Below are 18,793 nucleotides of genomic sequence, written 5' to 3' on the forward strand. Positions count from 1 at the left end.
TGTGAATGTTCAATCCTAGATCAGGAGGCATTTCACCATCTGGTACGCAAGTTACCCGGGGCTTTTTGGTGCCCCAGCACTCCTCTTATCCAACCCCAAGAGTTCAGGCGACCTAAGGGCTTCCTGGACACACTAGAGACAATCACCAAGTCCCTTTGAATTTCGCTCACCTTTCTAACATTCCATTCCCCCTGCCTGTGTCACCCCTTTCAAGCACACCTCATTTCTTGCTCTGCCTCCTTCAATAGCCTCCCAGCTGTACTCCCTGCCTCTGCTACCCCCTACACCCCACTCTCTCACCTACACCTTACCTAGCACTATGGGAGTCACCTTTCTCCTGCCCAGCTCTGTGAGGAAGCCCCTATACAGAGGGTCTGGAATGAGACAGCCTAGCTTTGAGGTAGGTGAGGCCAGGCAAGTCAGTTATCTTCTCTGGGCCTCGATTTCTTCATTGCTAAAATGGTGGAAATATATTTAATAGGGCTTTATGGGGATTAAATGAGACCATGTATGCCAAAGTGGTACTTTGAAAATGCTTGCCATGTGATAAACAGTAAGTTTTTGCTTAATCTAGATGTTATTCCCTCTAATCAAACACCTGCTATAAAGCTGCAAAAAACAAACAGCCCTCCCCCAGAAATCTGTATGGCTTCCTATGGTCTCCTAGAATAAAGTAAAAACTCTTTACAATGGCATTATGTTTTCAAGAGATTCTAAATTTTATCTGTCCAAATTATATTGCATTGTTTCATATCTTACATTTGCCCTTCCCTCAACTGAATTGAGTTCCTAACAGTTCCTAGGACATGTTTTTGTCTTCCCACCTTCATACTTTGCTTCTTCTGTATTCCCTTGAAATCTCCCCCACTCCTTGCCGCTTCTGAAATCCTAGCCATCCTTTACGACTGTGAACTCTTGCTCATGCCCCTGGATCAAGTGACTTCTCTGATCTCCCTCAGCGCCCCCTTGTGGCGCTTACTGCACAGGTTTTTGTTTGTTTATTTTTGTTTTTTGGGGTTTTCTTTTTTGCTTTCTTTTGTTTTTGTTTTTTTAAGGAGCTAGAAGTTTACTGAATACCCTGCAATGGAGCAGCGGGCGGGACACAAAAGAGAGACTTTCTGACAGAGGCAGTGCTGGGGGGCTGTAATTAAGGGGGGAAGGTGAGGAGGTATGGGAACATACGGAATTTTCCTTTTTTGGTAACTTACAGATTTTTTAAAATTTATTTATTTTTTTAAAGATTTTATTTATTTATTTGACAGAGAGAGAGAGACAGACACAGAGAGGGAGAGACCGATAGAGCACAAGCAGGGGGAGCTGCAGGTAGAGGAAGAGGGAGAAGTGGGCTTTCTGCTTGCTCTCTGCTGAGCAGAGAGCCCTATGCCAGGCTTGATCCCAGGACCCCAGGATCATGACCCGAACCGAAGGCAGACGCGTAACTGACTGAGGCACCCAGGTGCGCCAGCTTTTTTTTTTTTTTTTTTAATTTTAAGGGTTTATTTATTTGAGAGAGAGACAGAGAGAGTTGTGGGGGGTGCAGAGGGAGATGGAGAGAGATAATCTTGAGTAGACTCCCCGCTGCGCATGGAGTCTGATGTGGGGATCAACCTCACAACCTTGAGATCATGACCTGAGCCAAAACCAAGAGTTGGACGCTTAACTGACTGAGCCAGCCAGACACCCCCACACCCCCCACTTAGCTTTTTAATTGCAGTTACTGGTACATTTCATTTCTCCAAGACTATAACTTCTCGAAGGTTCTAACTGCATCTCGTTTTTCTCTGAGTTCCTAAAAGTGCTCACAAAGTTCAGTGCACATATAATATTTGAGAGGTTACTAAATGAAGTGACAGGTCTTGACGTACAGGAATGCAGGGCCCAGGAGGCTGGGTAACCCTGTGTCCAGGCCTGGCAGTAGGGAATATTGAATTCTCAATCTCTGGAGAGAGGCAGCACAATGGGCACACATAGACTGGAAGAAAATTAAAGCTGAATCCAATGTGGTAATGAACGCCCCCCACCAAGGGTCTGTACTTGTCAGGGTGCTTTGGGTCCTTCAGCTTCCTGGGGATAATCCTGTTAAAATTAACAACAACAACAACAACAACAACAAGGGGTGCCTGGGTGGCTCAGATGGTTGAGCATCTGCCTTCCGCTCGAGTTGTGGTCCCAGGGTCCTGGGATCAGGTCCCGCATCAGGTTCCCTGCTCTGCGAGGAGTCTGCTTCTCCTGCAGCTCCCCCTGCTTGTGCTCTCTCGCTCTCTCTGTAAAATAAGTAAATAAAATCTTAAAAAAAATAAGATGTATGATTCAGTGATTTTTAATTTGCATTCAGAGTTGTGCACCTATTCCCATAATCTAACTCTAAAACATTTCCATCACCCCAATGAGAAAACTTGTTCCCATGAGTAGTCACTCCCCATTCCTCCTCTGCTTCATGGATTTGCCCACAGCCCAGGCTTGACTGTGAACATGAATACTACTCCTCTAGAAACACAGAGCAGAATCCCTGAAATATTTTTCAGATTCTTTTGTGTCAGGTGGGTGAACCACAGGATGGCCACAAAATAAAAGTCAGTATTGAGGATTCAGATTAAATAACCTTCAGTGAGCCCCCACCTTGAGTCAGACAATTCACTGGTGCTTTTAAACACACTACCTCATTTAATCACAACACACATAGGGGGTAAGTTTTACTGCCTCATTTTAAGGATGACAAAATGATGCTCACCCAGAGAGACTAGGTAGCTAGCTACCTCAAAGTCACAAAGCCACTGAGGAGCAGAGCTGCTGCAAGGACTTTACCGTCCCTTGGAAGGCCCAGGTAGACAAAAACACTGTTAGGGCTGCAAACTACATGCCTACAGGGGCCAGGTATGAGAAAACGGGAGCAGTGGGAGGAGCATGTGTATCCTCTAAGAAGAGCAAGTTGCTGATCAGCACTAGGCAAGAAGGCCATGTAGGAATGAGGGTCTCATGTGGCCAGCATTCTGATTTCTCCATAGATGCTAAAAGTCCAGATTTTCCAAGAACTATCCCAATTTTTAAGTAAGGAGTCAATGGACAGCCAAACAAAATACCCCTGCAGGTCAAATTTGGCCCAGAGACTGCTATAGAGGATGAATTCCTTTGGCTTAATAGTATCTTCCCTTTCGTTCCTCTTTCAAAAGCGAACAGGCTCTAAGTGAGGTAACCGTTCAGCTCTGAGTTGCCATTCCATAGGTGAGAACTGGTTGGTTGATTGGGGTGGGAAGGCAGCGGTGTCTCCTGGCGCTGGGGCCTTTGCTGCTGAGGAAGAAATTAAGTCACTGCCTTCAGGGAGCTGTTCCTGCCAAGAGGGCAGCTGCCTGGGCTCTGCGAAGGAATGAGACAAGCATTTGGATGCAAATAGGAGGCCCCGGCCGGCCCAGAACAGGGTCTTGCTGACACGCGTGGGTTTTAGGTGGAAAAGGTAGGGGACAGAGTTTTCTTTTAATTGTTAAGTACAGAATTGAAACCCAAAGGATGATTATCGGCAATTCTCATACACACACTCTTAAATCGCTCGCTGGGTGCTTCCATTTCCCCAACTGGAAAAGGAGCTAGTTAGCACCCCTCGCCAGCACAGCTCACAGGACGGTGGCCAGAGTCAGAAAGAAACGGGCAGAAAAGCGCTTGGGTTAGGAGAGGGGGCTGAGCAGGCGGACGTTTCGCTACGATGTGAGGGGTCCTGGAAGCAATGCGACGATGGAAGCCTATCCATAGTGGGCCTGAAGTCGCAGGAGGTGGCCGGAACCCGAGTCGGGGATCACGGGATTCGCGGGGGGGGGCCTCGGCCCCGCCCACCCCGCCCAGAAGGCGGTGGGTCCGCTCCGCACTTTCACCGGGACACGCCCCACTCACACTTCCGGCGTGTGACCCGGAAGCGGAAGGGGGCACGTTTCTTTCTCTCTCCTGTGCGTCAAACCTGCGTTGTTGCGGCCGGGCGGGAGCGGGCAGCAACGGCTTTTGGTAGCGTGTGGTAGGGGAGCGGAGCTCTGAGATCCCGGAGCAGCCGCGGCCATGGCGGATGTGACCGCCCGTAGCCTGCAGTACGAGTACAAGGCGGTACGTGTGGGCTCGCGGAAGGACCCAGGCTAGGGAACCCACTGGGGAGCGGGAGGCGGAGGGAGTTTTAGTCTGAAGGCCTGCAGGTGAACCACGAAAGCGGAGACGAAGGCAGATCCGGGCGAAGGTGGGGGTACACGACGACATGAATAAGCCCACTAGGGTCTAGGGCGGGCGGGATGGGCTAAGAGTTCTGCTAGGAGTGTTTGTTCCCTGTCCCCTCGGCGCCATACCCGCCCCCTTCTGTGTTACCCCCAGCGTGCCGACACTTTTCCCAGGTGTGGGTTATTGCGGGCAGTGTTAGGAGCAAGGATCGTTCAACTGATTTGATCGCTCTTTCCTCATGTGCAGTTGTGTGGCGCTCTTTCATTTTAAGGAAAATCTCTTATTCCGAATGTGCTTATCAGCACTTAGTTGCTGCATTTCTTACTATGATATCACTCCTGTGATACGGGAAGTGGCCCTAGTCGTGTCAGAGCTTGAGTAACATTGTGATCTTTTCAGAACTCCAATCTTGTGCTCCAAGCTGACCGCTCTCTCATTGACCGGACCCGCCGGGATGAACCCACGGGAGAGGTGCTGTCCCTGGTTGGGAAGTTGGAGGGCACCCGGATGGGAGATAAGGCTCAACGGACCAAACCACAGATGCAGGAGGAAAGAAGAGCTAAGTGAGTACCAAGGAGAAAATGATTTTTCTTGGGATCCAAAATCCACCGTTCCTTGAGTATTTGAGCAGTTTTTGCTGAAATGTTTGGTGCAAAATGAGACATCAGTGGCATTAAAACAACTTAATGAAGGTAAAAACAGAACATGAGATTTAAAAGGTTTTTTGGCCTCAGTATATGTACTGAAGTGAGAAATAAACTTTTATAAGGATTTTATTTATTTATTTATTTGGGAGACAGAGCAGGCGTAGGAGCAGAGGGAGAGGGACAGACTCCGTGCTGAGCGAGAGCCATCTCAGGGCTTGATCCCACGACTCTGAGATCATGACCTGAGCAAAAATCAAGAGTTTGACCTTTAACCAACTGAGCCACCCAGGCGCCCTGAGAAAACAACTTTTAGATCTTTTTCTAATGTATATATTTCTGGTCCATAGAGAGATCTTAATTTTCTCCACAGTATTTTCAAGACCCTCGCTATTCCCTGTGTCATTAACTCTTTTTCTTTCATTACAAACTTCCCACCCCTACTTCTTTCCTCTGCTGTTGCCCACTTCCTACTTATGTTGGTATAGACTAATATTCAAGCATCCATTGTATGAAAGGTTTTTGTTTTGTTGTTGTTGTTTTTCTTTTTGGAGGATATATTTCAAAACTTAAAGGATCATTGAAATTTACCTTATCTTTATATTTTTAAATCCCTGATATCTCTGTCTTTTTCTCCTCTCCCACGATGAAGTCTCAAAAATTGGTAGGCTCAGTTTTGATTAGTTATATTTGTTTTTTTTTTTTAATTTTATTTTTAAGTAATTTCTGCAACATGGGGCTTGAACCCACAACCCTAGGATCAAGAGTCTCATGCTCTTATCGACTGAGCCAGCCAGGCACCTCTTGATTAGATATATCTGAAATGAGTTAATACATCACTTGTCCTCCACTTTGCAGAGTATGGCTTCCTTTCCAGGTTTGTTATAATTTGTTGGTAATCAATGACAGTAGATTCTTTTGGGGCCTGTTTCTCTGGCTAGAAAAAGAAAATGTGTGTGAGAGGTGGCAAATCGAAATTTGATTATATAGTGTTGTCATGCCAAGTAAAAAGGGTTGTCCTTTTTCAAATGAATGAGGAGGCTGTCTCATTGCAACGTTTATTGCGTCTAGCGAGAGAATAACAAAGGATTCCCTTCCTGTTACTGTGTTCCCATAAAGATGGCCAAGTGGGAATCATTTGCTGAGGTACAGATTCATGTTTTTAAATAGTACGTGTGTCCATGAAGCTGAGGAGAGGAGGGTAGGCTTGATTTAGTTTTGCCTTTTGGGGTGTAGGTTCTGCCTCTTAAACATCATGTGTTCATTAGGCGACGAAAGCGTGATGAGGACCGACACGACATTAACAAGATGAAGGGTTATACCCTGCTGTCCGAGGGCATCGATGAGATGGTGGGCATCATCTATAAGCCCAAGACTAAAGAGACCCGGGAGACCTATGAGGTGCTGCTCAGCTTCATCCAGGCTGCCCTTGGGGACCAGGTGAGGAAGCCAGAGGGTGAAGCTGCGTTTTTGGAGAGGGAAAGAGTCACAACTGGGAGGTACCAGCAGAACCTTGTCTGTGGATTTTCCTGTGTGGGCCATAGCAGTTTGTGGAAGTGGCTAGTATTTACTGAGCACTCACTTTATGTGGAATAATGTTTTATGTGCCTTCTCTCTGTCTGTCCTCACATTAGCTCTATGACTAGGTGCTGTTAATACTCATTTTCCATTTTACCGGTGACATATGTGGTGCAAAGAATAGTTAAGTAATTTTCCCACATCACAGAGGTAGTATTTGGCAGGGCCACTCTATGAGCCTGGGTATTTTATATCTGGAATCCGTGCTTTTGACCATTATACATTTGTGATTAGATTAAGGGCCTTTTTGAGTCTCAGAGGGTCTAGTGAGGATGAAGAATTACCAAAAGTTTGGTAAGCTAGAGGAGCACAGAGCAGTGTCTCTGTTGCCTGGAGAAATGGTCAGACTGTTGTGGAAGCTGGGTCCTATTTCCTGTGACCACCTACCTAATCTTTTTAAAAACAGGTGGATTTTCCTACAGTTGTGGCATTTTTTAAATTAATAGTAATGAAAATGGTCAGAAATGGTATTCAGGTTTTAAAGAGGTATGACTCTTCACATCCCATTTTTTTTTTTTTTAAGATTTTATTTATTTATTTAATTGACAGACATAGCGAGAGAGGGAACACAAGCAGGGGGAGTGGGAGAGGAAGAAGCAGGCTTCCTGCCGAGCAGGGAGCCCGATGCGGGGCTCGATCCCAGACCCTGGGACCATGACCTGAGCCGAAGGCAGTTGTTTAACCAACTGAGCCCCCCAGGTGCCCCTTCACATCCCATTCTTACATAAAGCTGGCAAGTGATGTTCTGTGTTTCGTTCTAAAAATTTTTCCCTTTTTTTTTGGCCACCAGCCACGTGATATCCTTTGTGGGGCAGCTGATGAAGTTCTCGCTGTCCTAAAGAATGAAAAGCTTCGGGACAAGGAAAGAAGAAAGGAGATTGACCTGCTGTTGGGTCAGACAGATGATACCAGATACCATGTGCTAGTGAACTTGGGCAAAAAGATCACAGACTATGGTGGAGACAAGGAAATCCAGAATATGGGTAACGGCTCTTTATGTCCATATCATATTAAGTGGTTGCTTTTGACCTCTAAACTTGATTTTCAAGCCTCAGTCATTAAAACCTCTGAATGTGTCCATGAGTTCCCGTAACCTGTTTGGTGTCTGAGGAGTTATGATCCATGAATCAGAGTCCCTGATAACAGCAGCTATTTCTTAGTCTTAAGACCTTTTGTATAGAACCTGGGGGAAAACTTGGGCAGAGCCTGTGTGGGGGTGGGTCGGGGGGTGCTCAGGTGGTTGAGCAGCCAGCGCAGGGCCATATCCAGGGTTGGCAGGTTGGAGAAGGCCTCAGCGGTGGCAGTATGGATGACTCTCTTATGTTAAGTGTCTTTGTCTGTGGGTTCTGAGACCATAGATGTATGCTGAGGATGGGCAAGTCAGGTAGTTGGGGAGGAATTAGCTCCATAGTGCCTCATTTCCCTAATTCCCTGTTGTCTTTTTCTAATCCCTTATTGTTGCAGATGACAACATTGATGAGACATACGGTGTGAATGTTCAGTTTGAGTCTGATGAGGAGGTGAGTGATAAAAGTAAACGGACCCAGTCTCTTGTTTTTTGAAATTGTTAAGGTGAGGGGACCACTTCTGGTATAAAGAAGCTCTCTAGCTTAAGCCAGATAAATTTTATGGTGTTGTATGGGTGTCAACTTTGGGCATAAATGTTATTTCGCTAAAAATTTGCTATGGTTATCTTTAGGGATTTATAAAGTAAGTTTACACTTGTAAATGTAAACGTATAATAATTTAAAACAAACCAAATAGATTAGTAAAAAGAAGGACAAAAAGTACAGTGTATACCTTCAATGAGCGGGTACACCACTATGTTTTATTCCATTTTAATCTTGTGAGAATTTTCCACTTTGCAGTACTGTGTCCTGCTGCCAGTTGCAAAAGCATGCATGTTGGCCCAAGAGCACGGCCATGTTATGTACATGGTTGTCTAAGTAACAGTTGCAGTAGCCCCTGAAATTTACCACCTAATCCGAATTCTTGAATATAACTAAACGGGAACAAATGGGACACTTGAAAAAATTTTCAGAGTTGCCTTAGAGTTCTCAGTGGGCGAGTGTGGCTCAGGTAAAGTGCCAGCCTCGAAATCTCATACACTAAGTAAGACAGGAAGTAGGGGTAGCACAAGAGTGTCAAAGGAAAGAGCCCCCAACTGGGAGCCACGAGATCTGAATTTTGGTCCTGTATCTTGGGCAGGCCATTTTGCTTGTTCCTCCATCTGCTGAATAAGATGCCTAAAGTAGATGGACTGCTAAGCTGCTTCCTGCAGTGTAGTTAATAGGATTTTTTTTTTTTTTTAAGATTTATTTATTTTTTAGAGAGGGAGAGACAGCGCGAGTGGGAGGGCAGAGGGAGAGGTAGAGAGAATGTCAAGCAGACTCCATGCTGAGTGCAGAGCCCGACATGGAGCTTGATCCCAGGACCCTCAAGTTCATGACCAGAGCCAAAACCAGGAGTTGGATGGCTAGCTGACTGCACTACCCAGGCGCCCTGATGGGATTTTATTTGAGTTTCTTTTTACATAATCTCTACACCCAACGTGGGACTCGAATTCACAACCCTGAGATCAAGAGTTACATACTCTGCCGGCTGAGCCAGCCTTGTGCTCTTAAGTTTGTTGCTATTTAAAATCATAAAATCCTATTAACTGGGGATGCCTGGCTGGCTCAGTCGGTAGAGTATGTGACTCTTGATTTCAGAGTTGTAAGTTTGAGATCCACATTGGGTGCAGATTACTTAAAATCTTTTTTTTTTTCTTAAAGATTATATTTATTTGAGAGAGAGAGACACAGCGAGAGAGGGAACACAAGCAGGGGAGTGGGAGAGGGAGAAGCAGGCTTCCCGAGGAGCAGGGAGCCCGATGTGGGGCTCAATCCCAGGGTCCTGGGACCATGACCTGAGCTGAAGGCAGACGCTTAACAACTGAGCCACCCAGGCATCCCTTAAAAATAAAATCTTAAAAAAAGTGGCAACAAAGTATAGAAGAGTGCTTTGCTTGTCGCATTCATTCATTTATCAAATGCTTACTAATTACCTGTTTGTAACATGATCCTGTGCTAAGTATTGAGTACTTACAGTGTGAGAGAGTGTGAATAAAGACAGCGGAGAGCAAGCCAAGTGGTCTCTACACCTCTGGATCACCGTGTGTTTTCCCAAGCATAGTTTCTGTATCATTCTTCCCTCCTGTTAACTGATAGCTCTGTTTTTTCATTTATTGATTGTGCATATACGAGAGAGACTGTGATCCAGTTGGTTGCCATTGTGGCAGCCTAAGGGAAGAAGCAGAAGAGAGAGTAGAAGCATCTAATGAATCCATGCCAAGTGGACTTAGAGTAATGAGATCATTCAATTACATGTACTCTGGAATAAGGCTGACCCTGGCTCCAGGAAGCTGTTGGTTTCTTCCTAGAGCCGTTGTTCCAGCCATTGAGCTAATTTTAAAGGAATCAAGCAAGGGAGGGCGCCTGGGTGGGTCAGTTGGTTAAGCGACTGCCTTCAGCTCAGGTCATGATCCTGGAGTCCTGGGATCGAGTCCCGCATCAGGCTCCCTGCTCAGCAGGGAGTCTCCTCCCTCTGACCCTCTTCCCTCTCGTGCTATCTCTCATTTCCTCTCTCTCTCAAATAAATAAATTAAAAAATCTTTAAAAAAAAAAAAAAAAAGAAAAGGAATCAAGGGAGAGGATCTGTGGTGATGTTAGGATCTCCTCCAAATCATGAATTGGGGTTGGACTGTTTCTTTAGGAAGGTGATGAAGATGTGTATGGGGAGGTTCGAGAAGAGGCATCTGATGATGACATGGAAGGGGACGAGGCTGTAGTGCGTTGCACCCTCTCGGCTAATGTAAGTACAGTTTGTTCTTGCCTGTTGCTGCAAGGCTAGGGGATTTCTGGGTGTAGCATTTGTTTCTCGTATGTAGGTCCTGTTATTTAACTTACCAAGCTGACCTTTTATAGGAGCCATAATAAACTTTCAACGTCTTGATTTTCTTAAGATTTCAGTCACTCATTCTCCTTCCCAAAGGCATGTGTTGATGAAATGTTAGTTTGGTGTGCTCCTGAATTCAGTATAAGAGGGTTTTTTTTTAAATTCTGGGAAGTCCTCAAAGGCTGGAAGGCTCTGGGTGGCAAGGAGAACTTTGTTGCAGGATGATGAGAAAGCAGTTGGGCCAGACGGAAACACGGCGTGAGCTAACTGCCCAGTTATTTCTGTAGCTTGTAGCCTCAGGGGAACTGATGAGTTCCAAGAAGAAGGATTTGCACCCTCGGGATATTGATGCATTTTGGCTACAGAGGCAGCTCAGTCGCTTCTATGATGATGCCATTGTGTCACAGAAGAAGGCGGATGAAGTGTTGGAGATCTTGAAGGTACAGCCAGGGTGTCGTTTTGTTTTCATCGTATGTGTCTTAGCAGATGGGACCGTAGAGGAAGCAGATGGCTGTGTCCTTGATCATGGCGTTACATTCTCTCTGCAGACAGCCAGTGATGATCGGGAATGTGAGAACCAGCTGGTTCTGCTCCTTGGTTTCAACACGTTCGATTTTATTAAAGTGTTGCGACAGCACAGGATGATGAGTGAGTATATGGTGGTCCCTTCTGGAGTGTATGCATGCATGTGTGCATGTGTGATGGAGACTCAGCTTCGGCGTCTGTTTTGGTTAACTTGCTTTCTATCCCAACCCCCTCCTTCTTACCTTCCCTTTCATCCTTTTGCTGTTGGCAGTTTTATACTGTACCTTACTGGCCAGTGCACAGAGTGAAGCGGAAAAGGAAAGGATCATGGGAAAGATGGAAGCTGATCCAGAACTCTCCAAGTTCCTCTACCAGCTCCACGAGACTGAAAAGGAAGATCTGATCCGGGTAAGGCCTGAGTTGTTTATCTGTCTGATTTCCGAGCTAGAGTGTTTGCTTTGGAGAAGAGACATCAATTAGAATATTGTAGCTTAGGGGTGCCTGGGTGGCTCAGTTGGTTGAGTGTCCGACTCTTGATTTCCGCTCAGGCCATGCTCCGCATGGTCGTGTGAGCTCGAGCCCTGCTTTGGGCTCTAAGCTGAGTGTGGAGCCTGCTTGGGATTCTCTCTCCCTCTGCCCCTCCCACTCATGTGCGCACTCTCTCTCTCCCTCTTAAAAAAAATTGTAGTGTAAAGCTGAATTCCTATTAGAAGAGGGGGTTGAGGGGCACCTGGGTGGCTCAGTTGGTTGGACATCTGCCTTTGGCTCGGGTCATGATCCCAGTGTCCTGGGATCGAGTCCTCAGTCGGGCTCTCCACTCAATGGGCAGTCTGCTTCTCCTTCTGCCCCTCCCCCTGCTTGTGCGCACTCTCTCTCTCTCTCTCTTGCTCTCTTTTTGTGAGCACCCTCTCTCTCAAATAAATAAGTAAAATCTTAAAAAAAAAGGGGTTGAAGTAGTAAAGTATTTCTCTGAATTCTTTGAGGTTTGTCACTGGTACAGATAGAATTAATGCATTCGCATTGGTGTGGTCAAGAGACTGCTGGCCTGCTGCTGTATTCACCAGCACCATGGGCCCTTCACGGTTGACACAGTAAATCATGGCATCTACTGAAAATGCAGGGATAGAGCACATGTTGGCTGAACACAGAACCCACACTTCTACCCTTAGGGTTAGCCTTGATGCTGAATTGTTAAATTTTGAAATTCCTGTGCTATGCATTGTCTTTTTTTTTTAAGAGGAAAGTATTTTTTGGAAGATTTTATTTATTCATGAGAATGCATGTGTGTGGGCATGAGTGGGGAGAGGGACAAGCAGACTCCCCACTGAGTGCAGAGCTCGATGTGGGGCTCGATCCCAGAACCCCTAGACCACAACCTGAGCTGAAGTCAGATGCTTAACCAACTGAGCCACCCAGACATACTTGCATTGTCCCTTTAAAGCTGTTTTCTTGCTTCCATCACTCTGGCGGTCCCCGTGGCAAAAAGGTCTGTCTTTGTGTTTTGGGACTTACTGGTCAGCATCTGTGAATCAAGCTTAGCTAAGCAGGGACTGAAAGGGACCAGAACCTACAATGGTGACGAATTGTTATTTTTTGTGCCTTTCCCCGTTATAGGAGGAAAGGTCCCGGAGAGAGCGAGTGCGTCAGTCCCGGATGGACACGGACTTGGAAACCATGGATCTGGACCAGGGTGGAGAGGTAAGTCTCAGGGTTATTTCCAAGGCGGTGCTGGCTGGGAAACTCATTTGTTCACCTTGCTCACTTTGGGTTTTTGTTTTTCATACTCCCAGGCACTGGCTCCACGGCAGGTTCTGGACTTGGAGGACCTGGTTTTTACCCAGGGGAGCCACTTTATGGCCAATAAACGTTGTCAGCTTCCTGATGGGTCCTTCCGTCGCCAGCGCAAGGGCTATGAAGAGGTGCATGTGCCTGCTCTGAAGCCCAAGCCCTTCGGTTCAGAGGAAGTGAGTGAATTGCTTTTCTCAGTTTTCTTCAGTTTCTTCAGTTTTTCCACCTGTCTTTCAGCTTGGATTTCATCCCATTGGCCAAAATGTGGCCTTGTCTCATCGATAGTTTATCCCTGACGTGGGAGCGGCTTCAGAGGTCCCCTGTTTTGATTGTGAGCCCTGGGACAGTAGTGAATCTCCTTCAGTGGAGAGTTACTGGCGGGGGGAGGACCGGAAGTACGGTCCTGGCCCTCCCACAGAAATGGCCTGCGCGAGGGTGCTGCCAGTGGGACGTGAATGGCATTTCTTTCTTCTAGCAACTGCTTCCAGTGGAGAAGCTGCCGAAGTATGCCCAGGCTGGATTTGAGGGCTTCAAAACCCTGAACCGGATCCAGAGTAAACTGTACCGTGCTGCTCTGGAGACAGATGAGAATCTGCTGCTGTGCGCCCCTACAGTAAGCACTGCCCTGACCGCTCTGCTCTTGTGCGCAGTGCTGGCTATTTTTGGTGGCAGGATTGTCCATCTTCACCCATGTTCCATCCTCCCCCCACCCCGAGTTCGTTCTTCTCTGATGGAAGAGATATTAAGTGGTCAGATACAATTCCCAGGACATGCTCTCGTGTCTGTTTTGGTGATAAGCCTGTGGAAGTGAGGGCAGGTGAACAGACCTCATCCTTGACCTCCATCTTAGGGTGCGGGAAAGACCAATGTGGCCCTGATGTGTATGCTCCGAGAGATCGGGAAACACATTAACATGGATGGCACTATCAACGTGGATGACTTCAAGATTATCTACATCGCTCCCATGAGATCTCTGGTACAGGAGATGGTGGGCAGTTTTGGAAAGGTAAGGGTGTAGAAAGGTATTGTGAATGGGCCTAGGGTGTTACTGCTCGTATTAGGCCATCCCTGGAATGCCTCCTGTGGTATTTTTCTTCTACTTCAAGGTGGAGCGTGACCCAAGTTCAGAGTGTTTCTGAAGCAAGACTATCCTGGATCGATCTTGGACTTTTGCACGGATTTAGCATCTAATTTTTTTTAACTCTCTCCATAGCAGTTATCATTTACGTTATTGAGGAACTTAAGAAACACTCGCGGGGAGCATGGTTGATAGTAGACCAGTGGTGGTTTTTTTTTTTTTTTTTAAGATTTTTTTATTTATTTGACACAGAGATGTGTCACAAGCAAGGGGAGTGAGAGAGGGAGAAGCAGGCTTCCCGCCAAGCAGAGCAGGGAGTCCGATGTGGGGCTCGATCCCAGGACCCTGGGATCGTGACCTGATCCGAAGGCAGACGCTTAACGACTGAGCCACCCAGATGCCCTGACCTAGTAGTGTTTTATTCTAGGTCCTGTTATCTACAAGTTTCCATTTTCCCCTCTGGTCTGCAGACGCCCCACAGATCTTTGTCTGCTTCATTTGCCTAAGTGTAAACTTGATTTGTTTTACATATATGTGTTTGTAGGATCGATCTAATTCATTTGCTCTTTCCCTGTTGGGTTGATACCTCCTTCCAGTACCCTCTTCTCAGACTTCCCAAAGTGTGGTGGCAAGGCCGCCTTGCAGCATTTTTGTCTGATAATGCCTCTCCTCCACCTAGCGCCTGGCCACCTATGGCATCACTGTTGCGGAACTGACTGGTGACCACCAGCTGTGCAAGGAGGAGATCAGTGCCACTCAGATCATCGTCTGCACCCCCGAGAAGTGGGACATCATTACCCGTAAGGGTGGGGAGCGCACCTACACTCAGCTCGTCCGGCTCATCATTCTGGTGAGCAGGGAGTACTTGGGGACGTAGAGACCAGGCATGGTTGAGGAGGGTTTGCTGGGATTTTTGTTTGTTTTTTTTAATATTTATTTATTTATTTGAGAGAGCAAGCAAGTGAGCCGGGGGGTGGGAGGCAGGGACAGAGTGGGAGAGAGAATCTCAAGCTGACCCGCCACGGGGTTGGATCTCATGACCCTGAGCTCATGACCTGAGCCAAAATCAAGAATCAGATGCTTAACCGACTGAGCTACTCAGGCGCCCTGGGTTTGCTGGGTTTTAACACTGACCATTTCTTCAGTGCTTTCCTCCAGTCTCTAGCCTGTATGATGACAGTTGTCAGCATTGCTGTTACCATTAAATGAGAATCTTCACCTAATTGAAGCATTTCCGAGGAGGCGCGTGGTGTTTGCCATGTTGTTATTCATGTCTTTTTTTGAATATAATGTCTTTTTTGAAATAAATGTAAATAGACATAACTAATTGTGTCTTCCCAGGATATTAAAGGGCTTTATAAATAAATAATCCATTCTCAGAGGGAACGAGTAAGGAGTTAGGATATTATGTTCCATATGCAGAGAAGCACCCAGGCAAGGAGGACTTTGAGTCAGAGTGTAGTTTCTCTAAGTTGTCCGGGAGAGCAGGAAGGAGGCGTCGTGTGCTGATTTTCAGTATCCTCGAGCAGGGCTTGGCCAGCTGTGGCTACTGGTTTTGGAATACAGCCGTACCCGTTCATTTACTTATGGTTTACAGCTGCTTTTGTGCTGCAGCGACAGAATTAAGTACAATGGACTCTTGAACAACACAGGCTTGAACTGCATGGGTCCACTTATATGTTGATTTTTTAAAAATAAATACAGTACTATGTGTTTTTTCCTTATAGTTTTTTTTTTTTTTAAAAAAACAGTGTATATATTTAATATATTCATCACAAGGGCTCAACCAGAGACTTAATTTAAAAAACAAACAAAACAAAAATGACACCACAGCTTAAGATACAGAGTCCTAGACAGAAATGAAGAGAAAGACTATCTAAGGAGAAAATAAAAAGGCAACACAAGGAGAGAGGCTGGACAGTCAGGGATCTTGGCTGGAGACCTGCTTTGAGTAGGTTTCTTGCAGATACTTCTTCAAGGCTGTGGGATTATTCAGAGCTCGGCAGCATGCGTGTTCAAAGGACTATCAATGTTTGGTTCTCCTAGCAGGCTCTGGATGGGCAGCAGGATGGTCCTGACATCATACAGGGCAGGCCACTTGTCCTTCAGGATGTCCAGGCAGATGTTCCCCTGGGTGTCCACGTTGGGGTGGTAGCAGGGTGTGCGGAACTTCACCGTGGGTGCGTTGTAAGGGTAGCCACTGGGGAACTCCAGCGAGAGCTTACACCTCAGGTCTTCCTATACTGTGCCTGCTGCCCCATGGATGGTCCCCACCCATTTGAAAAGGTTTGTCGGATTCAGGGAAGGCAGAGATGCCTTTGTCACCAGCCATCATGAGGGTCATCAGCTCCTGCTGCAGCCTCTTGCCCGTGGGGTCCCGGGCGGCGGCGACACTGGTGGCAGCTGGGTCGCGGTTCTGGGAGGCCATCCCAGGCGGCGTGTGGAGGGAGACAGGAACTCGGAGAGCACGACTGCAACTCTCCTTATACTTCTAATAACCTTTTTTCAGCATATCTTATTGTAAGAATACAGTATATAAAACATGTATGAAATACATGTTAGTCAACTATTTATGTTGTTGTAAGGCTTCTGGTAAAGAGTAGGCTATTTGTAGTTAAGTTTTGGGGGAATCAAAGTTACAGGTAGATTCTCGACTGTGTGGGGCACCCCTAACCCCTGTGTTGTACAAGGGTCAGTTCTATTTGTAGCAGAGACTGTATGGCCCACAAGCCTAAAACACTGATTGTCTGGCCCTTTAAGTTTGCCAACCCCTGCTTTAGAGCCTTGCTAGTCAGATTCTTGTTATAAGTGCAGAGTCCCTGGCCCCATCCCGCACCTACTGAAATATAATTTTTTTTTTAAAGATTTTTATTTATTGAGAGTGAGCGTGAGCTGGGGGAGGGGCAGACAGGGAGAGAGAGAGAATCTCAAACAGACTCTGTGCTGAGCACGGAGCCCGATGCGGGGCTCGATCTTCTGACCCTGAGCTCATGACCTGAGCCGAAATCAAGAGTTGGGCGCTTAACTAAGCTACCCAGGTGCCCCATGATCTGCTTTTCAGTAAGATCCCCTGCTGCATGCTGTAATTCAAGTAGCACTGCCTTAGGCCATGTGAACTCATCCTTTGATTTATGATATCTTTTGCAAGTACAAAGTAGTAAGGATGACTGCGCAGAGGTGAAGCCTTATTGGATATAAATACGGTCTGTTCAGAATCTCCATTTTCAGTAAAGAAATTTATCTTTGAGTGAAGTTATGAACTCGTTTACCTTAAGTATCAGATTTTCTTGCCATAAAGCATGTTTCACTAAACTAGCAACGTAGCTCAGTGGTCACAGCATGGTAATTTCTGGAGTATTTCCTAGTGCATGTTGTCTCACCCTTTGGGTTTCTCTTGCTTGGGATCCCTTTTCTTCCTTATTTGGCATATCCGGTATGTACTATAAGACGGGGCTATTCTCTGGAAAGAGGGCTACATTTTTCTGGTCCTAGAGGTAATTTGCGGCCCCCTTATTCCTTAGGATGAGATCCACCTTCTCCACGATGACAGAGGTCCTGTCTTAGAAGCTTTGGTGGCCAGGGCCATCCGAAACATTGAGATGACCCAGGAGGATGTCCGACTCATTGGTCTTAGTGCCACCCTCCCCAACTATGAAGATGTGGCTACCTTCCTGCGTGTCGATCCTGCCAAAGGCCTCTTCTACTTCGACAACAGGTATGAGAAAAAGTGGGAGAAGTTTAACCAGGGTCACCTTCCTGCTGCCCTTCCCCTTTTTGAAAGAGCTTTGTTGGATTGGGTATTAGAAGGGTCTTTGGGTTTTGATGTGCTGTGAATCCAGAAAGGAGTATCATTCCTGGGCAGTGAAAATGACTATTTCCTCAGTGTCCTATGCCAGAAGCCTCATTTGTCTAACTGTTGAACTTCTAGCTTCCGCCCAGTGCCTCTGGAACAGACTTATGTGGGTATCACAGAGAAAAAAGCTATCAAGCGTTTCCAGATCATGAATGAAATAGTCTATGAGAAAATCATGGAACATGCTGGAAAAAATCAGGTCTGTCTATGGTTTCCTGTTGAACTCTGTTGTTTTGAATTTTTGATTTATAATCAGGCAAGATTGACAAAAATAAAGAGAGAAGACACAACACAGATCACCAATATTAGAAATAAAATGGGATATTACTATAGAATCTATAGCCATTGAAAGGATAATAAAGGAATACTATGAACAACTTTACACGTAAATTTTGAGAACCTAGAAGAAATGGGCCAATTCCTCAAAAAGTACCAACTACCAAAAACTCAAGCCTAGATGGAATAGATAACCTGAATAGTCTCATAACCATTATAAGAAATTGAATTTGTAATTTAAAAACTCCCAAAAAAGAAATCCCCAGGTGCAGATAATCAGCCTGTCTCTCTGCATTATCAGGGATCCTTCCACAAAAGATTTGGGTGGCTGACACTAAAAATGTAACACAGTAAAAATAAAGATGAAAATTAAAAACTAGTGAAAGAGAGCATTTTACTAGAAAACATAATTTTTTAATTGAATACTGTTTAGTCAAGTACATCAAGATAAAAACTAAAAAAAGCAACAGGTAGTGTCCAAGATTTTTGTCTGATAAAAAGCATATGAATTTAAATGAAGAGACAAATCTTTTCTTGGCACTAAATACTTGGATGACTTTCCTACCAAATGGTACTAGTCTCCTTCTGAGACGTACTTCCTTAGTCCTTTTATAAAGTCTAGTGCCAATACAACATTTGAGCTGTTACTTTGCAGACACATTTCTCAGGTGGCTTAGAATCCTGTCAGGTGCCTGAACACAAATTCGTAATTGAAATTCCTGAATTTGCATCCTTATTATATTTAACTGTGGTTTCAAAGATAGAGTGCTTAAGAGTTAGCTTAGTTTTCTGGCTACAGGACTCTGCCATTGTACTTTGTAGTTTCCTTTTTTTTAAAACATTTTATTTATTTATTTGAGAGAGGGAATGAGATAGAGCATGAGAAGGGGGGAGGGTCAGAGGGAGAACCAGACTCCCTGCTGA

General features: G+C 45.7%; 1 protein-coding gene and 1 pseudogene across 1 annotated transcript in view; one reads left to right on the top strand and one right to left on the bottom strand.

The window, feature by feature from the left end:
* The first annotated feature begins 3,921 nt into the window (after window positions 1-3,921).
* The window catches only part of SNRNP200 (small nuclear ribonucleoprotein U5 subunit 200), a 32,689-nt gene continuing 17,817 nt past the window's right edge, over window positions 3,922-18,793 (top strand). The window contains exons 1-16 of the mRNA XM_028117133.2: window positions 3,922-4,086; window positions 4,591-4,754; window positions 6,104-6,275; window positions 7,204-7,396; window positions 7,878-7,933; window positions 10,167-10,265; window positions 10,637-10,789; window positions 10,898-10,997; window positions 11,146-11,282; window positions 12,489-12,572; window positions 12,665-12,838; window positions 13,138-13,275; window positions 13,513-13,668; window positions 14,420-14,590; window positions 17,262-17,455; window positions 17,669-17,792. Coding sequence (XP_027972934.1) covers window positions 4,042-4,086; window positions 4,591-4,754; window positions 6,104-6,275; window positions 7,204-7,396; window positions 7,878-7,933; window positions 10,167-10,265; window positions 10,637-10,789; window positions 10,898-10,997; window positions 11,146-11,282; window positions 12,489-12,572; window positions 12,665-12,838; window positions 13,138-13,275; window positions 13,513-13,668; window positions 14,420-14,590; window positions 17,262-17,455; window positions 17,669-17,792 — 2,160 coding nt within the window. The 5' untranslated portion in view covers window positions 3,922-4,041. The remainder of the gene's footprint in view (window positions 4,087-4,590; window positions 4,755-6,103; window positions 6,276-7,203; window positions 7,397-7,877; window positions 7,934-10,166; window positions 10,266-10,636; window positions 10,790-10,897; window positions 10,998-11,145; window positions 11,283-12,488; window positions 12,573-12,664; window positions 12,839-13,137; window positions 13,276-13,512; window positions 13,669-14,419; window positions 14,591-17,261; window positions 17,456-17,668; window positions 17,793-18,793) is intronic.
* Window positions 15,662-16,183, bottom strand: LOC114219594 (ubiquitin-conjugating enzyme E2 C pseudogene; annotated as a pseudogene).

This window comes from Eumetopias jubatus, unplaced genomic scaffold (assembly GCF_037043125.1).
Source record: "Eumetopias jubatus isolate StellerSeaLion01/CBP00866 unplaced genomic scaffold, mEumJub1_p1.0 scaffold_9, whole genome shotgun sequence".
Classification (NCBI taxonomy): domain Eukaryota; kingdom Metazoa; phylum Chordata; class Mammalia; order Carnivora; family Otariidae; genus Eumetopias; species Eumetopias jubatus.